At 51.6% G+C, this 26,733-nt stretch overlaps 4 protein-coding genes across 8 annotated transcripts in view; 2 read left to right on the top strand and 2 right to left on the bottom strand.

Annotated features, from left to right (window-relative positions):
• Positions 1-15,562, bottom strand: part of LOC143423377 (protein Wnt-6) — a 48,698-nt gene extending 33,136 nt beyond the window's left edge. For both annotated transcript variants that reach the window (XM_076894646.1, XM_076894644.1), the window contains exon 1: positions 15,347-15,562. In XM_076894646.1, coding sequence (XP_076750761.1) covers positions 15,347-15,435 — 89 coding nt within the window. In that variant the 5' untranslated portion in view covers positions 15,436-15,562. The remainder of the gene's footprint in view (positions 1-15,346) is intronic.
• Positions 1-26,733, bottom strand: part of LOC143423365 (electroneutral sodium bicarbonate exchanger 1-like) — a 284,457-nt gene that overhangs the window by 85,495 nt on the left and 172,229 nt on the right. The window lies entirely within an intron of this gene.
• Positions 558-9,847, top strand: Wnt10 (Wnt oncogene analog 10). The gene is made up of 4 exons (XM_076894641.1): positions 558-1,114; positions 4,624-4,877; positions 8,344-8,627; positions 9,279-9,847. The coding sequence occupies exons 1-4, from the start codon at positions 1,008-1,010 to the stop codon at positions 9,831-9,833; spliced, it is 1,200 nt and encodes a 399-aa protein (XP_076750756.1). The 5' UTR covers positions 558-1,007; the 3' UTR covers positions 9,834-9,847.
• On the top strand, positions 11,745-26,080 carry Ninac (STKc_myosinIII_N_like and MYSc_Myo21 domain-containing protein ninaC). 4 transcript variants are annotated; one of them, XM_076894626.1, is made up of 24 exons: positions 11,745-11,870; positions 15,784-16,020; positions 16,087-16,268; positions 17,491-17,595; positions 19,213-19,604; positions 19,668-19,758; positions 19,840-19,935; positions 20,004-20,189; positions 20,267-20,455; positions 20,532-20,731; positions 20,906-21,246; positions 21,312-21,522; positions 21,595-21,736; positions 21,810-22,271; positions 22,400-22,686; positions 22,773-23,035; positions 23,173-23,247; positions 23,400-23,581; positions 23,669-23,865; positions 24,312-24,412; positions 24,780-24,997; positions 25,068-25,258; positions 25,332-25,422; positions 25,499-26,080. In XM_076894626.1, exons 2-24 carry the CDS (start codon positions 15,813-15,815, stop codon positions 25,838-25,840), a joined length of 4,752 nt encoding a protein of 1,583 aa, XP_076750741.1. In that variant the 5' UTR covers positions 11,745-11,870; positions 15,784-15,812; the 3' UTR covers positions 25,841-26,080. The 4 variants fall into 4 exon arrangements, 3 of the variants coding, with proteins under 3 accessions (XP_076750741.1, XP_076750742.1, XP_076750743.1); XM_076894627.1 differs by lacking the exons at positions 25,332-25,422; positions 25,499-26,080 and having other exon boundaries at positions 24,868-24,997; positions 25,068-25,241; XR_013101824.1 differs by lacking the exons at positions 24,312-24,412; positions 25,332-25,422; positions 25,499-26,080 and having other exon boundaries at positions 25,068-25,207.

Below are 26,733 nucleotides of genomic sequence, written 5' to 3'. Positions count from 1 at the left end.
CCGCGGCTCCATCACCGACCGCTCTCGACACCGTGGAGGGTGCAACGATCACGACAGAATGCCACGATACCTGGCTGCGAGCGTGGCGAACAAGGGTGCCGCGACGCCCGTCCTCCTCGTCCTCGTCGGCCGAGGATAAACGGATTCACCCGCGGATATCCTCCGGTTACGGGATCGGCAAGTGTTACGTATCGTTTCGCGGGATGCCCGCTATCGGCCACGGGACAGATCGATCGCGAGAAATGGAGTTGTTGCGCGAACATCTTTAATCGCGGCTAAACGAGTTGGTGCTACGTTCGCGCGAAGACTGCAGCAGTGTCAGTGTGACCGTACTCGACCCGCAGACATCGACGACAGTATTTTTTTCCCAAAGACGAGAGAGAGAGGGAGAGAGAGAGAGAGAGAGAGGGGGAAGAAGGAAGGAATCTTCGTAAAATAAGTCGACGGTAGGTAGCAGTTTGCCGATTCGCGACTCTGCGAAACCCGCTTCCGGTACCGACGAACCGGACGCGCGAGGACGTAAGGGAGACCGAGAGGTAGAGGGAGAGGGAGAGAGAGAGAGAGAGAAAGAGGAAGAGAAAGAAAGAAACGGTGGCTGGTCGACGAACTGTTCGATCGTCATCGAGGATATCGTTCCGGGGTAGTTTTTCGGAGCGACCCTTCGAAGCGGCGAAACTGGAAGCTCTCGAATCGTACGGAACGTCAAAGCAGAAGCGCCGGTGCCCGGGGCGAGGAGGAGTCCTCGACGCGTGCCAGGCTGCTGATCACAGGCACCGCGGCGGAGACGGGAGACACGAAGAGTAGGAGAGGGATTCGGGAGAGAGAAAAAAAAGCGTAGTGAAACGGAGAGAAAGAAAGAAAGAGAGACGGGACCGTCTCTCGAGCGAGGGGTCCTTCCGTTCGGGTGCTAGGGGTGTGCAGCCTTGAACGAGGGGTCGCACTCGACTCTTTTAAAGTGGGCAAACCGCGTGCAAAAGAATAAGAGACGTCCTCGGGGCGATGACAGGATGCCTCCTTCCCGATCAGGACGCGTCTACGAAGGACCACCGTCTAGGATCGTCGTTCGAATCGGACCAACAATCGCCCTGTTGCTGATTCTATTCGAGAATCGTCGGTAAGTAATTTGCTCGCCGTTAGCACTCGTCGGCGAATGCTTCCTTTATCTTATCCACAGTTCTAATTTGTTATTGCGCGCAAGTCGGCGCGGCGTTATACCCGTTCGATATCCGATGTCGTGTCTGGTCGAGTCTTTGCGAGATCTCTTCTTTGCGATCCGAACGATGCGATGTTTATTTAGTTTAACAGCAACGACCGCTGTGTGTACGCGAGGCGAGGACAAGATAACTTCGACGTCGAGAGATCCGCCAGCCGAGAAAGGGTAACCGCGACAATGAAGATGTCGCGAGAAACGAGAATGAGCAGTTGGAGAGGAGAAAAGAAAGAAAAAAAGGAAGGAATACCTGCGCACAGGTGACTCCACGGTTCGCGACTCTGGTTCGCTTCGTTTGCCCGTTTTCTATGCCCCTCTCTTTCCGGCTGTTACGGAAAGAATCTGTCAATAGAGACGCTCCGTCGAGTCTCCCGGCAAGAGTACAATGACGGAGTGCAAATAGGCCCTTTCGAACCAGCTCCGTGGCAGGAACAACGAACGATCCCGCTGCGATCTTCATTATGCCTCCCCGATCTGGCTCGCACTGTGTCGAACGCTCTGCACGCTCTAATCGAATCTTTCTTCGGCGAAAGGATCTTTCGACGCGGTTCGTTCGTTTCGCGTGAACAACATTCTTAACCGAACCGGCGAAGGAAATCGCTCGTTTTCCGGAGACGCGCGAGTTAAACGCGGAGGACGGTTCCAGGAATCGCGATAAATTCCTTCGCTGGTTACTCGCTTCTAGGAATATGATTCGCGCTCGTCCTCGGTAAGAGGACGGTGTAGAGGTGGTATTGGTATACACGAAAGGACAAACACTCTTCCCGGCGACTATCTTGCGACAATGTTGTGTCTCCGGGACACAGAAGTGGGCACGGACCACGTAAGCGAGTAGGACGCGCGGTCCCAACCGTGACGCGAACCATCCGATGTTACTCTCCTTCGCGAGCCCACGCGGCTCCTCGTAAATGTAATGTAATTACAAACAGCATCCGGGAACAAGGCCGTGCGTGCACACCGACGCGTTCCCTCTGGTGTATGCACGCGCGTAGATACAGCCGCGGCATTGAATTACGGCATCGAATAATTCCCCTGATGTAACGCTCGATAAACCAGTTTTCGCGACACGCTCGTTTAACACCCTGCCACTATCCATCGGCCTGATATTTCACTTAACCACCGAATCACCGTTCAATCGAGCAACCCCACGCGGTACGCACGGGTTTATCGTCGCGCAGCAGGGTCAGCCGAAAATATTGCCAGCTCTACGATACAACGGCGGAACGAACCTGGCGAACCGTGCGCGTACCGATTCGCCCCGCGAAAATAAGAGGAGCGAAGGCGATTCGATATCTACCGCAGAAATTCTCGCGAGTCGCTCGTAACGAGTTCTCTCACCGCGGGTATACCTCCATTAAACGCGAAATTCCGTTCCGTGATTCTCCCTCGGCGCCCCTCTCGTTCTCTCTCTCTCTCTCTCTCTCTCTCTCTCTCTCTCTCTCTCTCTCTCTCGTCCGTTTCGTAGCGAGCAAGTTAAATAAAACACGCGCATCCCCGGCCATCTGCCATCTTGGATTCCTCGGCGACCCCTTGGATCATTGCAAAAATGCAGGACGCGCTCTCGCGTCTTCGACCTTTGATTTGCTCGACGATTTCCCACGAGTTCGGAGAACACGATCCAAAGATACGAGCCGAGATCGGCCCCGCAACACCCTTATCCCTATCGCGTCTAAACTAGTTGCGCACGATTTCTCCGCGTCTCTCTCTCTCTCTCCCTCTTCACCCTTGCGAAATTGACCAAAAGTCGCGCGACAAAGGTTCGCTGGGAGAACGAAGGCGTCGCGGTATTCATTTCTATCGACAACGATCGCGACGACGCGAGAACGAGAAAAAGAGAAATGGTGGAAGGGTAAAAATGAGAAAGAACGGGGCTGGTAATGGTGGGGGCGAGAGTGGAACGGAAGGAATCCGTTGGTCTCGGGTTGGCGAGAGGTACGCGAGATGTCTTTGGCAATTTGTTTCGGGTAGTAAAGATCATTAATCTGCTTTCGGTAGATCATCAATAGCGCGAAAGATAGCAGCGATGCAACGGTGTATCGGTAATGGGAGCCCTCAATAACCTCTGCGACCCTAAAATCTTGGTCCTCCTCCACCGTCCTTTCCCACACTGCGGCGAAACCACCTTTCCGTTCCTCTCTTTTCTTTTGTCCTCGAGGTCCCCTTACGTCTCTCGTTTCTCTCTTTTTCTCGTTCGCGCGGGTGCTATACACAGCTTTTACTTTAGGAGAAGCTCGTCGGCTAATTTGTACCCGCAGATAACCACCGTCCCACCGAGGATCTTACATCCGTCCATGACATCCTTCCCGACTCCGAGAGAACGCTCCCCGGTAAAACGAGAGAAAAACAAAAAAATAAAACAGTGGATTAAAACAAATCAAAAAGACGAGGAAGAAAATAAGGAGAAAAGAATTGACCGCTTCGACTCGACTCCGCGACGCGAAGGATGGAAATCTCCCTTTCCGTAGGAAGAACGAGTTCGCACGGCTGCGACGACGGGACACGTTACACCCCTCGAACGAGCAACGACGAAAAAGCGTGCCGCGTCTTTTTCCACCGCGATCGTCCACGAACGCGAGACACCCCCTCGAGAGAGAGAGAGAGAGAGAGAGAGAGAAGCAGAAGAAGGTTCGGTAGCTGCATCTACGCTCGCGTCCTCGGCGTGCTCCCCCAGCGCTCGCCTCTTTGTTCCTTTTCATCTGGAAATTAATTAACACCCGGTACCTCGTAACCCGGCACCATTAAGAGTGGAAGCTGTCGCTTAAGATAGCGGTTTAAGAGCTCTTCGTTCGGAGACGTGAATGGACGTTATCGGTAGAGGATGCGAAAGGGCAGAGGACGGGGTGGTAGCAGGCGGTAGGGATGGGAGGTAGGGTGGTAAGAAAAAGGCGAGCAGATATTCGGGTGCTGGCTCTCTTTGAGGGCAATCGCGCGATCTTTCGACCTCGGCATCCGTCGTAAAATTGTCTAACGGAAAGCAGACGACGCGCAGCTGTATGCACGCGCGTATCGAAACGCGTGCTGCCAACGTAACTAGCCTCTTAGTAGGCCTGCGGAGGGTGAGCTTATCGGCGCAGCAATTTTACGTTTGGCCAGCTGAAGGCAAGCCGGAGGAGTTCGTTTTAATCGCGGATGAGTCCGAAAGCGGCTGCGGTTCACGATCGGGAATTCGTGATAACGGACAGCGGACGCGTGGTAACAGTTGCGTAGAGCGAAACGACGCGACGCGACGCACGGATCGAAAGGAGATTGCGGCGTGGCATAAGCGCGAGGAATGTTCCTCCCCGGTTAACATTCCCTGGGACCGGAATCACTCAAAGCGATCGAACGTGACCGCTTTCACGAAAAAGCGACCGTGTACCCGCGCGGTGGCTCCGAGGTAAAGTTTAATTGGTAAACTTCCGTTTGATTCGCAGCGCGACCTGCTTAATGAGCAACTCCGTGGACGATTGGGTGAGCGGCAACGCAGTCGTCTGCAAAGGTATTCCAGTGCTGACGAAGGAGCAACAAGAGCTATGCCAGAGAAATCCGGACGTGACGGTGGCTGCGATCAAAGGACTGCAAATGGCGATAGCCGAGTGCCAGCATCAGTTTATGTGGCACAGGTGGAACTGTTCATCCCTGACGCCGAGGAGTAGAACGCAGCAGAGCAGCGTTCTCCTCAAGAGAGGTAAGCAGCGAAACGGGACCGCGAGACGAAACGACGAAACGTCGCGTTTCACAACCTAAACAAAAAAGAAAGAAGGGGGGGAAAGAAGAGAAAAGAAAAAAACCATTTTAATGGCCGCGAACCTAGACGAACCACGGCCTCTTTCTCTCTCACTCTCTCTGAAGGGGAGGAGGTGAAATCTTTTACGACGTCGTTGACGTTGACGAACCGGCGTAGGCGAGAGGCTGGTGCGCTTCCTTAAATCAGAATACGGTGTGTGTGCCTTAGTTGCGACCAGCTCCGAGAACCTGTCCCAAATCCACAGGCGAGAGCGAGAGAAGAGGCCGAGAGCGAGACGGGACGAGAAGAGAAGAGAAGATTGCCCCCTCGACTGTCCTATTCCAGTGTGACATATAAATTCGTCGTGGCGCGTACGTGCGTCGAAAGAGGAAACATATATCGTGTCGGGCGAGTGCGCGAGAGCGCGACATCGAGCGCACCTGACCTGAAAGCTTAAGATCCACCGTAGCCACGATGATCTCGGTGCCCGCCACGTCTGTCTTCTCGTTATCTGTCGTCGTGGATCGGTACACCTTTTTTCTCTTCTTTTTGCTCGCCGGAGAGAACGGGAGGTGTCGATTCCGTGACTTTTCTTCGGACGAAACACGAGGAAACGAGAGCCAACGCCGATCTCGAGGGTTGCGACGCGTACGAGTCGATACTCCCCGTTGGAGTCGCCGATTTTCGTGGAAAAAGATCCGGAGAAGGTCGATTCGCCGATTATCCACCGTCCGAGGGAACGGTCGATCGTGGCTCGAGTTCGACTCGCAAGTCAGAGGGCAGCAGCTTCCGAGAAACGGGCCGTACTTTACCATTACCCACGGGCCCCGAGAGCTTTTTAAAGGTACGACATCGGTGCGCAGGTGAGGGTCCCCGCGGTCGTTTGAAAAATCCACCGTGTCGAATCCATCCTGGCTACGCGTGTATCTCGAAGGGTACGCGAGTCGTTAAATCTCTCTCGGACACGGCCCGTTCCTCGCTGCTCGTTCCTTTCCATTCTCTTCGCTGACTCGCGCGTCTCGTTTTTTCGACGTATTTGTTGAAACCCGGCTAAACGATTTAGCGTATTATACGAAATGTACGCGAAACCGGCGCACCGCCTCTGCCCCACCGCCCCAGCTGTGTCACCGCACCTTGTCCGGCTTCGAGGGCCACACAACGCGGTCTACAACCAGACGCGAGTACCTCGACTCGTTCGCTGGTTCGCCAGAAACTGTAACCGCGTGTTTACGATCGTGAATCGTGTGTACGGGAGGTTTGCGAAATTCCGTCGACGAGAAACGATTCCAGATACCTCGGAGAGATATACTGGAGAATGTAAATTGGGAAATTGGTCGGCGAAAGGGTGGAAGAATGGCGTAGAGCGGATCCGTATTGGAGAGTGCGCGTTCGCGGTGGAAGTAAAAAAGTCCTGAGAGGAGGGAAAGAAAGAAAGGAGGCGCACGATTCCCGTAAACATTACCGAGCACGGCGCGCTATCTATTGAGTTATCTAAACAGTGATTTGGGGTTGACACGGGGTAGCAGAGTAAGGCCTGCGCGCCATCCGTCACCGCGTCTCCGCGTCAACGGACGAAGAGTAAAGAGGCTGCGTGGCCCACTGTGCACCTCGGCAGCCTCGTTCTCTCTTCTTCCTTCCAGCTCGGCCTCTCTCCGCTGTCCAACAGAAGAGACGTACAACTCCCCGCGGAGGATTTATTACGAGTCCCCTGTGCTCCTCTTACCACCGTGCTGCCGGGACCGGCGACAGCAACGACGGCAGTTACAGTAGCTGCGCAGCCCTCCAACAGTTATCTGCATTATAAAACAGTTGCTGCCAATAGCCGTATAAAGCGCAAGCTTTCAGCCACCCCTCCCACCGGCCGCGAGCCCATATAAAGAGCTGTTTTCGTCCCCTCGCGTCCCGAAACCGGGACCGCGCCGGCCGAATGCGAGGTTATCATCCTTCGAAACGGAACGCGCGCCCTGTTATCCGCGACGTTTCTATCGAGCCGAGGATCTCCAGAAAATCTGCCCGTGTCCTCGCGTTCCGATACCTCGCCGCTTCTGTCGACCGTTTAACGTCGCCGGGTTTATCGGGTATAGTCGACGAAGGGCGACGTAATCAAGTACCGGCTGTCCAATCTCGTTCACCGAAACGGATCCGTCCTGTCGCGGTCCATCCACGGATCCGTCGTTCGAGGACGATTCCTCACCGAGGCGGAACACGCTCCAAAGGTAAAAGGAGACGTTCGGAGAACCTCGGATGAAATCGCGACACGAGTTTCAGGGAGATCGGTGGCTCGACTCGTTCCTCGATCAGCCCGATTGCTCCTCGACGAGGCGAAATTAGAGAGAACCGAAGGAAACCGCGAGTCTGGCTCGAACTGAACGAAACGGAAGAACAAAAGGGTTGTTGGTTCGTTCTATCGAAGAACGCGTTGGTCGTTCTAACGACAACGCGGTGGCTGATCGGGTGTCGGGAACGAATACCACAAATCCTCACGAATGTGCCTTTAGCGCGTCTCCGCGGTATCTTTGCTCTCATGAATACTGCAAATACCGCCCGGTATTCGTGGATCGGAGTAGCTCTCTTTCGCGGCACGGGTGGACGGCCGGGGTAGAGTAATGCGTTGTCTCGGGCATTGTCGAGCAGCCTTCGCGGCGAAGGGGGCAGTTTCGAGGAGCGTATTCCGCATGCCCGCCGGCAGTCGTGTGTCGTATCGTTTGTAAGTTGACAGCCACCATTGCGGTTTGACGATCGGCCATCCGTCAATCGGACTCGCGGCAACGGCTGCGGAGACGGGAGCCCTTCGAGGTAGCGAAGAAAGAGTACAGTTGACGTCGCATCACTTATCCGAGTCGATCCAACGAGGAGAGAGCTTTTATTCGAGCAATTCGATCGACGAATTTCCCCGGACGAAATCCTCCCCGGATACGGCCGAGTCGCTGACAGAATCGGCGCAAAAGAGTTCGGGTACCGGTGGCTCGCGTCCTCGGCGGTAAGCTCAGCGTGAGATCGGTTATACAAGCGGTGAATGGATGCCTGCCGGCCGCCGCTGTTGATGGCCACGCTTTGTTTTGACGGACGGCTGAATAATCTACCTCTGAACTTCCTCCGATGGCTGTCTGTCGAACGATCCGTCGCGTCCGCCTCGCTACCGAAGCTCCTTCTACGGAAGCTCGGCTCCGCGGTGTCCCGCTGGTTCGCGGCAGAAGCTGCCCAAGAGAGAGAGAGAGAAAGAGAGAGCCGCTGTCGCGTTGCGTATATTACTCTCGTCCGTGCGCCGGCGTCGACGTGGACGTGCGAGCAATTTGCTAACCAGTCTACCCTCGTCCCCGTCCACCGTGCGACGCGTTAACTAAGAAACGTCCGACCTGTTATTGCCCAACGACGCCCGATCTTGGTTTCTAGCGGCGGACGCGTTTAAAGAAATTGTTGGTTCCAGGTTACAGGGAGACCGCGTTCGCGTACGCGATTTCCGCGGCCGGGGTTGCGCACAGCGTGGCCCGAGCGTGCAGCATGGGACGTTTGCTCTCCTGCGGATGCGACCCGTCGAGCTACAAGGGTAAGCCGCCTGCCAAGGTCAGGGGCGCCCAATGGAAGTGGGGCGGGTGCTCTCACAACCTCGACTACGGCATGGAGTTCTCGAGGCAGTTCCTAGACACGCGCGAGAGGCTCGGGGATATGCAGTCGACGGTCAATCTTCACAACAATCAAGCTGGCCGCTTGGTAAAGCCGTTTGATTAATCTTCCCTTTCATCCTCTCCCGTCGTTGTTCCTCCTTCTTCTCCCGACTCTTGCTCTCTCGCGATAAATATTCTTCAGCTCTCTCTCTCTCTCTCTCTCTCTCTCTCTCTCCCTCGTCTCCGTATTTTTGTTCGTTCCAGCTAGTTCCGCTGGTTCTTCGCGGTTTTAACGGTGATTCTCACCCGATGGAGCCACGCGAAAAGAATGGGTACAAAGAGGGTGGTGGAAGGGGATGGGTGGAGAAAAAGAAAACGGTGAACAGGGGTGGAGGGGAGAGGAGTAGAAGAATAACCGAGTCCGTTCCTCTCCACCGTGTATACCTCTCCACGCTCGGTCTCGCCTCGACGTTATTAAGACGGAGCCCGGGGCTGGACCACCCAACGGTAGACTCATTAACTGTTTTGTACGCGACACCTCTTTGTCTAAAAGAAATTGCCCCTTTTTCTCTTCAGCCGCTGTTCATGCAACCCTTGACCAATCCGCGTCCACTCGTCGCCGCGCTGAATCCTATTCTTCTCTAACTGTTCGCCAACCAGCGCGACGCAACTCGTGGACCTCTTTCTCCTCCCTTCCTTTTCTCTTCTTTACTCGATGCTCGAGAGACCCCCGGTGACGATATCGATGGAATTTCAGGCGGTGGCGAGCAACATGCAAGTCCGCTGCAAGTGCCACGGTATGTCGGGTTCCTGCGAGCTCAAGACTTGCTGGAGAGTGGTGCCGGACTTTCGGATAGTCGGCAAGGCGCTCAAGGATCGGTTCCGGAACGCCGTGCTAGTCGTGCACAGCAACTTTGGCAGCGTGACGCCTGTGACCAGAGTGAGGGGCTCGCGGAGGAGAAGGCCGGATCGGCAGAGGCAGAGGAAACATCGGGGCGGATCTTCCGGTGGCGGTGGAGGCGGCGGTGGCCGGAAGAGAAGACCGCGGGAGCTCGCGAAGCAGCTGTTCTACTATCAAAAGTCGCCGAATTTCTGCGAGAGGGACCCGAGCGCGGACATACCGGGTACCGCGGGTCGTAGATGCAACAAGACCAGCTCGGGCGGGGACGCGTGCAACAGCCTCTGTTGCGGCCGCGGTTACAACGTCGTCAGGCAACGACGCGTCGAGAGATGCAGATGCAAGTTCCAATGGTGTTGCTCCGTGGCGTGTCAGAACTGCACAGTGGAAGAGTGGATCACGGTTTGCAAGTGAAACGAACGTTACGCGGACCGATTGGAGAAACGGGACGGCGGCGTAGAGGCGACGTGCAACGAGCGACCCTCGATGACACGGATTTAAAAATCGGATCAGGGCACGCGCTTTGATCGTCGTCTCGTCGCTGAAAATCGCATCGCTTTAATCTCACCTGAGAGGGCCGCGATGGGAGACGTTTGAAACGAGCGAATCAACCGTAGAGGACTTTTTCCAGACACGCGCACTCGTCGGTTGAACCTGAATGCATGGTTCACCCGACGGTAATCGACGCCGAGGATCGAGAGCCGACTCGGCGACCGTACTTTTTTCATTCACGCTTAGCACACGCTGTCGTTCGCGGCAATGTTCGCCGCGCGAGTAATATAATTTAATCGGTAGATTAAGCGAGCCAATAATTTATTTATAACGTTGCCTCTATTTAATTAGTAGATTATTATTCGATGGATATTACAACAGGAAAAAACAACTGTAACACCTCCGTCACAGTATTATTAGAAGAAGCAATGCGCGTGTGTAAGATTCGGAACGAATGCGATTGTAATACAATTTAATATTAAACATTGCGCGTACAATAAAGAGTTCCTTCGACCAATACGATGGCCTGTTTGTTTCATTCTCACGGACGCGGCTCGATCGCAACGGGTATCGTACGCGCGCGCATCGATACGCGCCCGATTACAACCAGTTCCCCGCGAGCGGAGATCTCTCTCGCAGCCGTAACCCTTTCGGACAGATTTACAGATGACCGAAGCCTCCCCGTTACTTTTATTCCTTCCTCCGATAGACTCGTTCGACCTTCTTTCCCATCGATCGAACGATAAATTGTCCCGCGTTAAAACCTTGGAAAAATCTGTGCCAATCCTACCTGCGTATGTGCCGCCGTTTCAATGGTATTGCGGCACACGTACTCCTCGATGGGGTAGGGGTACGGTTCGAGACTTTCGTTTCTAACCTACCATCGACTGGTAACGATCGACGATTGTTGCGATCGCGGGCTCAGCCGCTGGAAGCGGCTCACCGAAAGCCCCTCGAGTTTACCGATGGCAAATTAGGTTCTCGAGACCGGTGGACGCGATGACTAGGATTCCGATTAGATTAGTATCGATATTGGACGAGGATTATTTCATAATCGTATTCCGCACGGGTTTCCGTTCACCGCGACAACCATAGCCGACGATCGAAAGCGTTCCCGTTACGATTGTAACGCGACTTCGCGACCGATCGGGAAGCTCTCTGTCCCGCGTTAAAACGACGCGGCGAGACTCGCATCGATGAGGAATAATCGACCGGCGCGAGTTTAGTCCTCGAGCCGCGTCGAAGCTTCCCGCGACAAGAAGACGCGTCACCCCAGACGATGCGTCGCGTTCTGGTACGACGCGTATTCCCGCATTAACCGCGGCTCCCTTTGACGACCGCGCCAGCCAGGGCAACCCTGAAGAAGCCGCGATAAAGCGCATTAATTTATCGCGCGACCCTCGGTAGATCTTTTTCAAGGCGCATCGATCCAACCAACGAGATTAGAAGCGGGAGCACGACGCGACGGTTTTTACTTTTCCTTTGTAATTCGCGGCACGTAGGTACGCGCGCGCGTCCTCCGCAAATTCCGCGTCGTCCCGAACGATTACGATTACGCGTTCGGCCACGGATCGTCCTCCGCCGTTTCGTCCGAGTCGGGTGCGAGCCGTTGGTTCGCCAGGGCGTTCGATTCGCGTCCAGGAGATAGGATCCTTAGACAGAGGAGAGGGAAAAGAGTACGGCGAGAGCCGGAGAAAGAGTTGGGGCTGGACGTCGATCCCGGGAACGAAATCAATGAGCTAACAGGCTTGCGAGTTAGCAGTTAGTTAATTAAGTCGGCGTTATTGGATCATGGAAGCCAAGCACCCCTCCCCAACTGCGCTCCCTCGACGCAATCGTGACTACCGCCCTACACGAGCGTCGTAGAGCTCGGCTCTTACTCCGGGACACGAGCATTGCGAGCATTGCGAGGGTGGACGCCGCAGGGCCTGCACAACCTGCCAGACGTTTTAATTAGAGGTGAGTTTCATCGCGAGCCACGCTAAGAGCACCCGCCCCCTTTGCTTCTCCCTTACGAGTAAGTGTTTTACACCTTCCGTGGGAACCCCTTCGCGTTTCCGTCCGTCGCTAGATCTTACGCAGCCAAAGACCTCTCTAGCCCGTCGACTCGCTCGGGAAACCGATGACGCGAACCGCCGACAAAATCCCCAGTGGAACCGGTCAACCGTGAGTTCGCGTCAACCGCGAGCGCAGCTACCCGCGACCCTGCATAGGCCGACATCCAATTTGGAGAACGAACCGCGGTGGAATTCGACGATATTTATCCCGATCCCGTTCGGATGCCAGAGGGCCGCGAGCTTCCGTGCCGAAACGCACCAAGACTTTATCCTCCTCGGATCACGAATAATGTCGCAATTAACAAGTTTCACCCGGCCAGAGGCGAGGAGGATCCACCGAGAAGGAGAGGGTTATTCGAGAGTGAAAATGTCTCGAAGAAGGGAAGGGGGCAAGCGGCAACGGAGGAGGAGGAGATGGAGGAAGAGGAGGAGGAGGAGGAGGAGGAGGAGATGAGGGAAGAAGAATGGGAAAAGAGAAGAATAGAAGAGAGGAGAAGGTGTGTACGCGAGGTGCTTTACGTTCCACGGTGCGCGTCTCGAAGGTGCCGGAACATGTGTTTCAACGTGTTTTGCCAACGACGACGGTGAAAAAGAGAGAAATCCGTAAATACAGAGGAGCGGAGAGGATGGAGCGGAGAACAAGGAGAAGAGCCACCGGCGAGTGGAGGTAAATCCAAGCAGGTGTCGTCCCGGACCAACTTCGGTCGGGCAAGAACGACGAAGACGGACACACGCGCCGGTAGCCGCCGCGACGTATCGGTATTTCCAACGGGAACGAGAGGGGAGATGAAAATGGCAGGGAGAGAAAAGAAAAAAAAGCGGAGGAGAAGTAGAAAAACCGCGGGAAGACGGATCGGTGGTAAGAGGCAGAACCGAATGAAAACGGAGAGGAGAATCGCAAGCGCGAGCATCGAGAGAATATAGCGGAAAGTTAAATGTTGCATGAGCTTCGAGGAACAAGCACAGCGACGAGATTCTCGGTATCGATTAACCCCCTTACGGAAATAACGTACGGGCGCAGCAGCAACGAACCAGCGATTTTTCGATGTTCGCTCGATCGCGAGAACAGCGACACCTCCGCGTTGGAATCCCGCGTGTTATCTGCCGAAAGGATCGATCCTGGAGAATCTGTAAATGGTAACGGTGCGGGCAAGAAGCGCGAGCCTCGTGCCTGACGTGGGGTATATACCGCGTCCTGTCCGGCAGGCAAGATCGATCGGCGAGGTTCGCGATATTGTCGCGCGGGGCCGATACGCCAGTTTTTCCAGAGGTTACGCGAGGAGACGACGCGGCCGGCGCGAGAATCGATCGCCGCCGAATCGAGAGGAGGACGATTCGCGTCTACCAGCTTCTACGAGCGTCCGCTCGTTTTTCCGTCTCGACGCGGATAGGAAAGGCGTCGCGATGCGTTTAAAGGTACGAGAGGCAGCCGGGCCGCTGGCTCTCTTCCGAGGAGAGATACAGAAAAGCGAGGAGAACGAGCCACTTGTCACCAGTTTACCGTACTTTCCGGCGAAAGGAGTGTCAAACCCTTTTCAACCGGTCCGAACCGGTCGGCTGCCGATCGTTTTCGGCTTCTGCGACTCTTTTTCTTCCTCTTCTTCTCCTCTCATCCTACCACCGGTGCACCGATGCTCGGTGGTTCTTCCCAGGGATTCGCGGTGCTAACATTCCGGAGCTATACCAGGGAACCTTCGAATATCACTACTTTCCCACACGGCTCGTTTCGGGTATCGCGCAGCAGCCCCTCTTCGCGTCCGCTTCGGTTAATCTCATCGAGACCGAAGGGGTGACGAACGCGAGACGCGGAGGTGAGTGACTCGCGGCGATTGGAAACGAGCGATTTTCGAGTCGTACGGAGGGGACGAACTTTCCCACAACAGGCGTTTCGTCGCCCCCACGCTCGTTCCCTTTTAAAGACCGCGGAGCCCTGCGCACACGGGTTCGCGATCGGCACGGGTTCGCGCGACGAAGAACGCCGCATCGCCGGCTCGCCGCGGGAACGAAGACGGAGAGAGAAAGAACCGATGGACCGAGTGGCACGGAAAGCTTTTTCTGAAATCACGGGACCCGTCCGCTACCTCCTACCTCTACCCTTCTTCTCCCTTTCTTCTCGTTCGTCTTCTCGCGACGCGCGGTCAGGCATCAATAATTTAACGCCCTGTCGTACCGATAAACCTGCACCGCTCGACGAGCAACAACAACGTGGAAAAGGAAGAACCAGAAGGAGAAAACTGAGAGGGAGCTCGAGAGCACCGTGCACCGTGCACCGTCCTCGTATCGCATGCGAGCAGAACAAAACCACCGTGTCGTTCGACATCGTGGATCAACCCGAGTTTCTTACGTCCGTTCGTTCACATATAGCCACTGACGCGTCACCCTCTCTCTTTCTCACCCTTTCTCCCTTTCCCTTTCCCTTTCCCTCTTCGATTACAAACGGCAAGAAGCGGCAAGAAGCAGCATTACACGAGACACGCCGCGCCGACAAATCGACGGATTATGCCGGACGAGCGCCGACCCACCGGGAATAAATGAATTGGCTAACGACGCGAATCCCCTTGTTTCTCACCCCTCTCTCTCTCTCTCTCTCTCTCTCTCTCTCTCTCTCTCTCTCTCTCTCTCTCTCTGTCCGTCTCGATTTTCTCCCAGAAACTTAAATGCATTTACGCGAAACCAGAGTGACCTGCGTTCACCCCTGACAACCACCTCTACCGCGAAACTCGATTCGATTACTCTACCGACGAATCTACGCGAATCTAACGCGATCTTGCTCGTACGTGCACGGAGAAAGTAGAGAACGCCAGCCATTACCGCGGACTCGCGTAACCCATTAAGTACTCTTACGCAATCGGTGGGATCCGATAAATGAGATATGTATTAAGTACTGCACCGCTGCAGCCTTTTGGAAGCCGTACAAGTACCGACAGGCACACACAGTTGGTAACGGCGAATCAATTCCAAAACTGCCCTTATCGTGACAAAAGAACCGCGACGATACTCGTTCGACCTATATCCATGGAAAGCCACGGAAAACCCGCAAGTTCCCACCGTGCGCTCGCCTCGTGCATCGTGGTTACGACGGACAGCGAATCGGTACAACTGTACGTACTCGTCGATTCGCGTAACAGAGACTACCTAAGCTCGACGAGGAGAAAAAAAAAACAAAGGAAGAAAAAAAGTGGAAACCAAGTACTTTACCGTTCGCAGGCACGAAACGCGAACCGCGATCATTTCCGATCCTCGAACCGAACGCGATATCTTTCGAATTCCTGCGACGGCACTAGCCGTCCCTCGTGGAAGGTTTCAGGAAGCGAGCTACTAATTAGCGATTACCACTCGTTCACGCGGCACTCGAGAAAGAATATAATTAGCACTCACCTTTGTGCCGATGCGCCGTGAAACCCTCGACCGGCCGAACCTGGTCTCTCGTAAAAAAATCCCGTAGAGCGTTCTCTTCGAAGAGTCATTCTCGACCTTCTCGTCGTTCGAATAGATGGAAAGAGGCACCACCGGGTCCCGGTTCCCCGTGAGTGTGAAGAGGTACGCGACGACGACCTCTTCCTGTGTGCCACTGCATCGACGAGCACTCTATCCTGGAAACGAGAACGAAATTAATGAACTTTTTGTCGTTCGCGTACCACCGAACGCATCTCGCGTGGTGGAGCAGAGAGTTTTTTGCTCGACGGCAACACGGTCGGACCGTTTAAATTTTATTTTCTTCTCGATATGTTTCGTACGCGCGAATTTCCCTCTCGTTTTCCTCCGTTCAACCGGAAAACGAACAACCGATCTTTTCGTTCCTCGACGCTTTACAGCTAGCCAGGAGGAGGAACGTCCGACGAAGATGAACGATTATGACCAGAGAGAGGACAGGAGACAACAGAACCGACGAAGAAGGAACAAGGATCAGGATGACGACTTCGACAATGAGGATAGAAATACCTTCTACCGCCTGGATAGCGTACAGGACCCCGGGAAACGTTATCTCCTCAGGGAATGCATAGGCTCTGGCGTCTGCGGAGACGTTTTCGAAGCGATCGACCAGCAAGCGGGTACGATTCGCCCTTCGTACAAGGTAGCTTAGATGTAGGAAAAGAACCGTGTACGTATTCTTGCAGGGAGTAAAAGAGTCGCGGTGAAGGTGCAGAAGCTCACGCCAGAATCAGTGTCCCTGATCACCGAGGAGTACAGAATCCTTCGAGAGTTCGCATCGCACGCGAATCTGCCGGATTTCTATGGGATCTATCGTAGAAGATCCGGGAGGAAGACGGACTACGATCAAATATGGTTCGTCATGGAGGTAAGTGAGGCAGGCGTTCTCGAAAGCTCCGGAAACTGTACGAACAGACGCGAGAGAAGAAAATGTAACGAGGGTGAGAGATAGGACGCGGGCAGGGGGTTAGGGAAAGAGAGAAAGAGGCAGCGGGGGAAAAGAAAAAAGTAAAGAAAGGCCAGGGCGATGGAAGAGTTGCTGCACGTACCCATGCCAGGACCCGGAGGCAATTTCAAGCATTTGAGACGGTCGAATACACGGATAATTTACGACACGCGCGGCCATTAAACAATCATTAAACTCGTTCGTGTACGCAGGTGAGCCCTGGCACGTCGCGGCCTTAATTTACGGGTGGACCTCCGCGGTGCGCTCGAAATATTATTACTTATCTCGAGCAAACCGTCGATGGTCGATTTAACGCATACGCGTTAGAGGAACGGTTGCGCGGTTAGACGGGACTATAGAGGTGGCGCGGAAAGGAACGGGTGACGAGGAGAGTAAAGAACGAGTTTGCAAGTGAATCGTAAGCGAGAGAAAAAAGTACGATAAACACTCGCAGGGGTAAGAGCGGATTGAGAGAAAGAATGGGAAGCGAGGAACGACACGCAACGACAATGTGGCAAAGATTTATCGCCGATGGTATTTCATATCGTATCACGGGCAGGTTTTACGGGCACGTAACACAAACCTTTTGCCAGTAGACCAAGTTTTCGTGCTGCGCGCGGCGCGGCTTCTCTCGAAAGAATGCATCCACTGCGTGCATCGCGTGCTTCCTCGGTCCTCTCTTAAAGTCCGTACCGTAAGACTAAATACTTCCCCGTCCGAGTCCGTCGTGACCACGAAACCGGATAGAGATGAATTCGCCGCAGTACTGTTCGAATTTAATCGCATTTTTCCACAAACGATCGAATACCGAGATCGCCACAGAAAGAGAGAGAGAAAGAGGGAGCAATTACGCGGGATCAGTTGGAAAATTAAATTTCGTCACGAACGGTCGAATTAAATTGCTTCCGCAATTTCGCGCAAGTAATGCCAAGCTATCAGCGCGGCGTACGAAACAGCGATGCAAATCGAAGATTGCTTTCCTGAACTGTGATTACGATCAATGTATATACACTTTAAACGTAGAATATTGTACATACTAGGGTAGTTCTTCCCCCGACTGCGAGACTCTCTTTCTCTCTGAGACGATAAGCGTTAGAAGCGTTACGTCGCCGGTTAATGATCGGTTTTGTTAAACGATTTTCAGCTCTGCGAAGGAGGGCCCGTAATGGATCTCGTGCACGGTCTTCTAGCCAAGGACAGGAAGATGCGCGAGGAGCACATAAGCTTTATCTTGAGGGAAGTGATCAAGGTAAATCTGTGGAAATGGATCGAGGTTCTAACATAATCGTATCGGATGGTAGGTGACCCATCGAGAGTGTTTGATGTGATCGCATAGGCGTCGCGAATCGTGGAGGCGTTTCTAAATTTGACCGACTCGAGCTGGAGAAAGAAAAGCCGGGGGTGAGAAGAGGGGAGGAGAAGCTAAAGGTGTAAAAATGGTGCCGGGATGCGAACAAAGGGAGCGAGGAACGAGCCGGTTCGTTCCGTAACGCGATCGAAAAGTCGTACGCGGCGTCGACGAAAGGAGCCTGTCCCGCAGGACGGGGTGACTTCGCGATTCGTTGGCATTCACCGCGTATTCGCGTTTACGTGCGCGCAAAATCGGGGAACACGGAAAGGATCGCGAAAGGCGCGCGCGTCAATGGGCCGCATTCAACCGAGTATAAATTACAAATAAGACAGGCGAGATGGCTCGCTAATTAACCTGCTCGCAAATGAAAGGCTGCCCGCTCCACCGTTCGCCCTTCTCCGCTGTTCGCGCAGCCATCTCTCTGGATGGTATCCACCGGAGATCTGGAACGCGAACCGCTTCCGTTCCGTTCTTGTCCCTACCGTGAAGCTGAGAAGAGCCCGCCGCGCGACAAAACTGGAGAATCGCAAACATTTCCCGGTTCGTGGTCTATAATTTCGCTAGAGAAACGATTCGCTCGGTCACAATGGGATAATTCTCCGCAATTCCGTTCTCTTTCTCTCCTCGCGGAATATAATTTATACGTAATGTCGTACGAGAAACGTTTCTCCGACTCTATTCCCGTTTTCCGCGCGGGCCGCGTGGAACAGCCGCGGACTGAAAAGAGAGAGGAGGCAACTGTTAGGGAAAAAATGCTGGACACCGGAGTTAGACGGGTGTCATTTACGCGTCAAACGCATGCAACCTGATCGGGCGAAAGGGTAAAACGCGCGTTTCCGTTTCGAATCGTGCGTCGTTTCCTTTCCGTTCGGTATACCCGATACGCGCGCGGTCGCGGTTCGCGGCTCGGTTTCTCCGCAAAAACACCGGGACCGCGTAAAATCGATGGGTTCTGCTAATTATCTCCGCCGTGAGAACTCCGCGAACCTCGATGAAGTCGCGCGCGAACGCTTTTTATCTTCCACCGCGTGGAAGCGGTCCGCGTTTCCAACACCCATCGACCTATCAACTTATCTCCAAACGAATTCGATCGAAGCTAACGATACTCTTGTATCAACAGTTTTTCCAGTGTAACCACGCGCGAACATTCCTCTTCGCTCCTTTTACTCTCTTTCTCTCTCTCTCTCTCTCTCTCTCTCTCTCTCTCTCTCTCTTTCAAGTGCACGCAACCCTTTCTTCTTCTTCTTCTTCGTCTTCTTCGTCTCGTTCGCGTCGGTACGTGTTCCATGGACCCAGTAGCGATTCGTCCATGGTCGCTCGTGCGGTAAATCAGGCCACGTTGACGTTTAATGCCGGCAAATTACACGCGAAATAAATGCTCGCGAAGAACGAGGTACGCCAAAGTGTCTACACGCTCTCGACGAAATTCTACTTGGGAGAACCGTCCAGTCGAAGGCGAACGTTTAACAAAAGGCATCTGCCTTTCCGATCTGAACGAATTACCATACTCCCCAGGCGCTGATCTACCTCCACGAGAACAACGTGATGCACCGTGACATTCGCGGCAATAACATCGTGCTGACCAAAGAGGGAGAAGTGAAGCTGATCGATTTCGGGCTGTCGAGGATAGTTCAAAGTGAAGTGGAGAAAAGGCACACGTGCATTGGATCGCCCAGTTGGATGGCACCGGAAGTTGCGATGAGCAAAGGGAACAGTTCCGACGTCGGTTACGGGAACAGAGCGGACGTATGGGCGGTCGGGATCACGTCGATCGAGCTGGCCGATGGATACCCACCGTTTCAAGATATGCATCCGACCAGAGCGCTCTTTCAGATCGTTCGAAATCCTCCCCCGAATTTAATCAGACCGTCGAATTGGTCGCAAAATTTCAACGATTTCATTGCCGAGTACGTGTCCGAAAAATCCGTACCACGCTTCGTTCTATTAATACCGCGTTCGTTTCGTTCCAGGTGCTTGGAGAAAGATCCCGAGAACCGACCGTTCATGATGGAAATTGCCGAGCATCCTTTTCTAACGGAATCACCTCAAAACGATTATCTGGTAACGCTGCGAGACAAACATTTCGAAACAATAAGTATTCGAAAGAAAGGGAGAACTGATAACGGAAAACGATCTTTCTAGCTATCGCAAGAGATCAAGGTATTAATGATGGACACCTGCGCGATAGGCAGAGCCGACCGGAAACCGGAAGTAATAGTTCGAAAGGGTTTTCTGAAGGTAACGTTTCGAGCAAACACGATGCAATCTTATTGCTAGATACACACCTTTATCTCTGCCCGATTTAGACCCACCAAACCGATCCTTTGGAGCCTATGTTCATGGAAGATCTGGCCGCACTCGAAACGCTAACGGAAGACACGATCCTGGACGAACTACACGAGAGACTGCGACAGGGTTACTACCACAGCTTCATCGGAGATATACTGTTGACTTTGAACCCGAACGAGCAACAGGACATATACGGGTGCGATGTAAGGGATCGTTCGTCGAAGAAACTTGAGTATCGTACGAGATCCCCCGTCGCATGAAACATTTCCATTGATTACAGTATCACACCAAGTATCAATTCAAATCGCGGTCGGACAACGCGCCTCACATATATTCCGTAGCCGACAGCGCCTATCAGGATCTGTTGCACAACGAGGAGACTCAGAACATTCTATTCGCTGGCGAGAGTAACTCGGGGAAAACGACCAACATGCTGCACCTCGTCCAGCACCTGATGTATTTGGGGAAAGTAAGCGATTGTCGCGGGTATTAATCGGGTAAATCGGAAGAGCGTCAATCTTGAAGAGGCTCCCGGTTGATTTCAGAGCCTCCAAGACACCGGAGCGAGACTGATGCGCGCTATCAAAGTGATTCACGCTTTCACCAACGCCGCCACACCCCTCAACCCTAATTCGACCAGATGCGTGTTGGAAATACAAACCACGTACGGGTCTTCCGGGAAAGCCTCTGGCGGCATATTTTGGTTGTATCAGCTAGAAAAATGGCGTGTTTCTACCGGCGACAGGTTAAGATCAGGCTCTGCTGTTTACGTTACCGTGGGATTACGATCTTCTATTACTGGATATACTTTTCCGCGGTTCGAGTTCGGCTCGCCGGCGATTTGCTCGGATATTAGATTTAGAGATATTACGTTCCGACAGACGTGGCGGTATAATCACCGGAAATATGTTTTCAACAGAAATCAATCGAACTATCACGTGTTCTATTACTTTTACGACGGCCTCGACGCCATGGGCAAGCTGAAACAGTATCAATTGTTGCCGGGCAGAAAGTCGCGATACCTGAGAATAAGCGGAAAAGGAACGGAACGGAAGCGATCGTTCAAGGTTCGAAACGATCCACGCGGGAATGTGGTTAAATTCGAGGAGTTGAAGGAAAACCTAAAGATACTGGAAATGGATGAACACTACGAAACGATTTGGAATGTACTGGCAGCGATCATAAATTTGGGGGAGATCCGTTTCGTCGAGGGTAACAACGGAGAAGCCGACATGGACAACGACGAGGCTGCCAACAGAGGTACGATATAGACTAACGTTTCATCCGTTCAAAGCTTAATAGCTGAATGTTTCTTCCGGTTCCAGTCGCACAACTTCTCAACTTGGATAAAAAGAAGTTCATCTGGGCGTTGCTTAACTATTGTGTACTTGTCAAGGGAAGCGTGGTGCGTCGGAAGCACAGTTGCGAGGAAGCGCGAGAAGCGAGAGACGTATTGGCTAACACGGTCTACCAACGATTAGTCGATTGGATAGTGAACACTATCAATCACAAGTTTATGGTTACTCGTACCTTATTGTGAGTTTCGAAACGAAATCGAGCGAGAACGGGACGGAGATTGAAATTACCTTAAACGTCTCTACGTTTCAGCGGCGACAAATACGCGATCAACGTGATGGACCTCTTCGGATTCGAATGCTTCGCGATAAATCGTATCGAGCAATTGCTGATAAACACCATGAACGAGCAGATGCAGTATTATTACAACCAAAGGATATTCGCTTGGGAAATGGTACGTCTCGATAAGAAAATTCTGAGCGAACGTAGACGCGTACGTGTTTGTAATGACAATCTTGATCTCGTAGCACGAGCAAGAGGAAGAAGAGATACCGGTGCAAACGGTGCACTTCTACGACAACAAGGAGGCGATGGATCAGTTAATGAACAGGGACAGAGGTTTATTCAGTATAATCGACTCTGCATCGAAAACGATGCTCGATTATCAATACATCATGAACAAACTCCGGCAACGATCGGACAATGTTTATATAAAACCGGTGAGTTCCCACGAATTTACCGTCGCTCATTACACAGGGAAATTGGTTTACGACGCTAGCGAGATCGCCGAGAAGAATCGGGACTTCATTCCGCCGGAGATGATCGAAATGCTCAGGCAATCGAGCATCGAAACCGTAAAAGAGATGTTCACGAACAAACTGAGCAAGTCCGGGAACTTGACCATTGTCATTGAACACCCAAAGATCGCGGATTCGAAGACGTCGAAGGGCAAATGGGGCGCGCTCATGCAGGAAACCACGAAACTAAGGGTAAGGTTTCGCTTAATATCGTTGTTCGATCGGTTAAAAAAATGAAAGAAGAAGAAGAATATCCCGACGAAATGGATAATGTTGAAGCGCAAGAAATGGTGATGGCAGTTCGCGATTGTTTTAAACAGAGATTCAACACCGAATCCCGCGGCCAGTACTCTCAGACTAGGAAAATGAGAACGTGCGCGACTACCTTCAAATCGGCCAGCCTACAGATCCTGAAGAACCTTTCGGCAGGTGGCGGAGGTGGTATGCATTTCGTCAGGTGTGTAAGATCCGACCTGGAAGGGGCGCCTCGTGGGTTCTATCGGGAAGTCGTCAGACAACAAATTAGAGCGCTGGCCGTGCTAAACACAGCCAAAGCCAGGCAACGCGGTTACCCTTGCAGAATATCGTTTCAAGAGTTTCTTCGAAGGTAACCTGCCTCTAAATGCCTCCCGGTGACTCACGCGCGACTCTATTAACCGTTCCTCTTATCGATCGAAAATTCTTCGTTACCAGATACAAATTTCTAGCGTTCGATTTCGATGAGAACGTCGAAATAACCAAAGACAACTGTCGGCTATTGCTAATCAGACTGAAAATGGAGGGCTGGATGATCGGCAAGACCAAAGTCTTTTTAAAGTATTATAACGAAGAGTATCTCTCGCGGTTGTACGAGACTCAGGTGAAAAAGATAATCAAAGTGCAATGTATGATGAGAGCGTTCCTGGCGCGAAAAAACATGGCGACCAAAATTCTATCGGGCGTCAGAAAAGAAGCTGGTAGGTACACTTGATGATTAGAAGAGAGCAACGTTCGGTGCGAGCCGTTGATTCCTAATTTCCGTCGCATTCCACACTTTTTGTAAGGCTCGTACTTTTTCCATTCGTGACGAGAAATCTAACAGGTACTGTTTCAGTGAAGAAAGCGTCTATAAAGAGGAAGGAAACAGTGGAATTGTCGGAAGACGAAGCAGCGATAATGATCCAGAAAGGTAGGGCGAACGAGGTCTAGTCGAAGGAAAAGATATTTGATTTTTGACGAGCCCAATAGTTGCAGTCGTTGCTATTGTCACCTCGGTGTTCATACGTTTCCAGTATAATGTATTGTATAAAAAAAAACAAACATTTTATATCTACGAAACAGCTTACAAGGGGTATGTAGTGAGGAAGGAAACGGCGCCACTTCTGGGGAAGGAGAAGATGGATCCGGAGACGATGGATATGGTCAGAATGTACAGCAGCAAGTGGAGGTCGAAGAGCATGTTCCAAGTCCTTCTACGGTACCGTGCAGCCCGTTATCAAGACCTCGTGCAGTTATCCCAACAAGTGAGCGAAATCTTTGCTCTTTCTTATCTACTCTCTTCTATCTTTACACCGCGCGACAAATTTTCTATTGAATTTTCTTTCCATCAGGTACATCTATTCAATCAAGCGATAGTAGCGTCTCTCGAAGCGACGAATGAACAAATATCCATAGATAGAGTCGACCCAAACATTCCAGCTACAGCTTATTTAGGCCAGACGAAACCACCCCAAGTACACAAGTTACCTTTCAACTTTTACAACGAGTTACCTTTTCTTTCCACGAGCACAGAACGGAGAGGTGTTGGGTGAGTCGGTTTAACATTAGTCACCTGTCGATATTTTCCCGTTACACTATAGGTGTATCCGGAAATCGATCAATTGGCCCGGATTGGTGGAAAACCTCAGACGATGGATTTGATCGTTCCAACGAAGTTCATTTACCATTAATCGCATCCATAATCGTATGCAGTATGGCACATGTAGCTCATTTATGTTTTGATCACGTCCCGTTGCATAATTTTTGCTCGTAACAACGTTGCACGAGGCGAAAAACTTGAAATTCGACGTAAGCAGCCTCGTAATTGGTGTAGATCCATTTTTTCGGATCTTTCACTCTTTGCACGGGCATACACAAATTTTGATGATTATTTTTCGTTCTCCGTTTTGTGCTGTCTCTCTATCCCTCGTCGTAAGAGTCGCACAAGAACACTTTGGAGACGTATGGCGTCAACTGAGAAATACATTCTCGCAGATCTGCGTTCGCACCGGTGTCTGATGACGAGCACGAAGCCTGGGATGCACCATTACAGAGAGAAAAGGTGCCTTGGACCATGAGGGGCAATCGTATTAGAGGTGCCTATCACACTTTATCGACGCGAGAACAGGAGCTCTCTTTCTCATACCTTTTTCGTACATTTCAAGTATCGCTCTCTTCTCTTTCTCTCTATCTAATTCAACATCGACGACTACGTACACAGAATGTTTCTTTCACCCCTGTTCGAACGAACGAACAAACGATAACACTTCCATCATTATCATTCTGTATACGTACCTCGTCCTACTCGGCGTTGGTTTCATCGGATTCTCTTTTTCTTTCAATCGCAATTACGATGTTGAAAATTACACGAAGAGGAAAAAATGTCGATTGCCTGAGCCGAGTAGCAACACTCTTTTCCTTGGGGAGAACTTACTGTCCATCGAATTGCTTTACATTTTTCAGACGTCGCGGTTCAAACTACGAGCTCGCCACATCGAGTGGCGCAACCGGAGATCGAGGGGCAGACTCTGATCGACACTCCGTTTTCCAGAGACCCGAACATCTCGGTCCGGTGTCCACCGGACGAGTCATCCGGAAGCCGAATGGATCATTTTGAGATTCAACGTCCCTCGAGTAGCCGTAGCCCTCTGCCACCCGCAGATGCTCATAATCCTCGCTCAGTAAGTTGTCTATCGATCGAATTCTCGCGGACCTAGACCCGATACCAATCGTTTCCTCCATTTTATTCAGAATTACGATAATAGTGGGTCGATACGATCTAAAAAACACGCACCGCCTCCACCTGTTCCGTTTGACCAGCCAAAACCAGCACCGATGAAAACCACCAAGAGTTCCATCTACACGGACGTTCAAGATAAAGCCAACGTAGACGTTACTAGCCACGATTGGGAGTTCGATACCAAGAGTAGCATTTCTAATCGGTTCGATCACGCTAGATTAGACCTCGCCTCGATAAAAGTACCTTCTTCGTCATATCATTTTTTCTCCTTTCAGGATCAACCCTATCCAAGAATTACAGATGATGGGTCGTAGAAGTAATTACGACGGTAACGAGGACAGCGACGAACCGCCGTTCAATTTTCAGGTGAGACAGGCAACGAGATCATACCGCGTCTCATCGAAGCTATCGTGGGTGACATACATTCGCTATATTTCGACAGGCGATGCTGAAAAAAACGAGTCACCATCGAGCATCGATGAAGCGTACCCCTGTCTACGATAGCTATTCTCAATCTCCGTCACCACTGCCAGGTTTGGGATATCGTGGAAACGTAGCTCGTGAAACCGAACCAAACATTGCGTACAAAACCGAACAAACTCGTAGAGATTCCCTCGAATGGAGTCCAAACGAGATGGTGAGAATGTCTGAGAAATATGCGAAGGAAGGGGCTTGGGGAGAGAACCATCCATACGCTAAAGATCAAAACAATCCGATGTCAGAGAGTGTCACCGAGGAAATTGCACCGGGAATCGTAATCGAAGGTTACGTGGCAGAATTGTAATTAGTAGATATTGAACCAGCGTAAAAAGTGAAACTGGTCGGTATCTAACGCAACCTCTAACACCAATGCGTGATAAAAATTTGTGAAAGCCTGTAAGATACTTGCAGTTGTACCGGTGGAAATTAATGCACGACTCGTGTGTTTCGAAAGATCGATACCTAATTCACCAACGTTGCTGACTGTGAGAAAATTTCTTTTAACCCACAAATATGTACATACGTATATTTTTTTAACGCCTTTCTCTCTTTCTTTCTCTTCTTCTGTTTAAATAGAAACGGATTACCACAACGTTTCGTCGGTATTTTCATTATTACATACTTCATTATTTCCATTTGCGTCTTGAACGACCGTTAGATCGGCACTTTTGTCCAGTGTACATTGATTTTCATCGAACAATTCTCCAACAGTTAGCGATGCTCCTTATCGACGTGCAGTATTTGATCATACACACACATATTCAATCAAATACCATCAACTGTTAAAACGTATTAGAGGTACAGTTTGTCTTTTTTTTGAAATACAGTATAATATAAAGTAAAATTACTTTTCCGAAAGAGAAGAATTTCAACGAAAAGAAAATTCTGTATGCATACGTCGTGCAAAACTAACGCAATGCAAAAGGTTCTTAAGGTCCATTGCGTTTCAATTCAACACAATGCTTTCGCACCCCTCCATCGCACACAATGATACTCATTTACCGAAAGAATCGAATCACTATTTTAAATGCACTTTGCACTTTTCGATTCTATTGCAAAACACGAATCTCCTATTCCTTTTTCCAAGTACGTATTTATAAAAATGCCAACCGACTGATGCACGATTGTCGAAAACATTTTAAAAAAATAAATAATTAAAAAGTCATTTGCCCAACGAGATTTCGTTCCCTTTCACAC

This window comes from Xylocopa sonorina, chromosome 5 (assembly GCF_050948175.1).
Source record: "Xylocopa sonorina isolate GNS202 chromosome 5, iyXylSono1_principal, whole genome shotgun sequence".
Lineage (NCBI taxonomy): Eukaryota > Metazoa > Arthropoda > Insecta > Hymenoptera > Apidae > Xylocopa > Xylocopa sonorina.
The sequence above is the reverse complement of the archived record's forward strand: the minus strand, read 5'-3'. Positions and strand labels throughout refer to the sequence as shown.

Coding starts and splice junctions, on each gene's coding strand:
- Ninac (XM_076894626.1), top strand. CDS start 15,813: ATGAACGATTATGACCAGAGAGAGGACAGGAGACAACAGAACCGACGA. Junction 19,759..19,839: donor CACCTCAAAACGATTATCTG/GTAACGCTGCGA, acceptor CGATCTTTCTAG/CTATCGCAAGAGATCAAGGT. Junction 23,036..23,172: donor GGGCGTCAGAAAAGAAGCTG/GTAGGTACACTT, acceptor GTACTGTTTCAG/TGAAGAAAGCGTCTATAAAG.
- Wnt10 (XM_076894641.1), top strand. CDS start 1,008: ATGCCTCCTTCCCGATCAGGACGCGTCTACGAAGGACCACCGTCTAGG. Junction 1,115..4,623: donor ATTCTATTCGAGAATCGTCG/GTAAGTAATTTG, acceptor TTTGATTCGCAG/CGCGACCTGCTTAATGAGCA. Junction 8,628..9,278: donor ACAATCAAGCTGGCCGCTTG/GTAAAGCCGTTT, acceptor ATGGAATTTCAG/GCGGTGGCGAGCAACATGCA.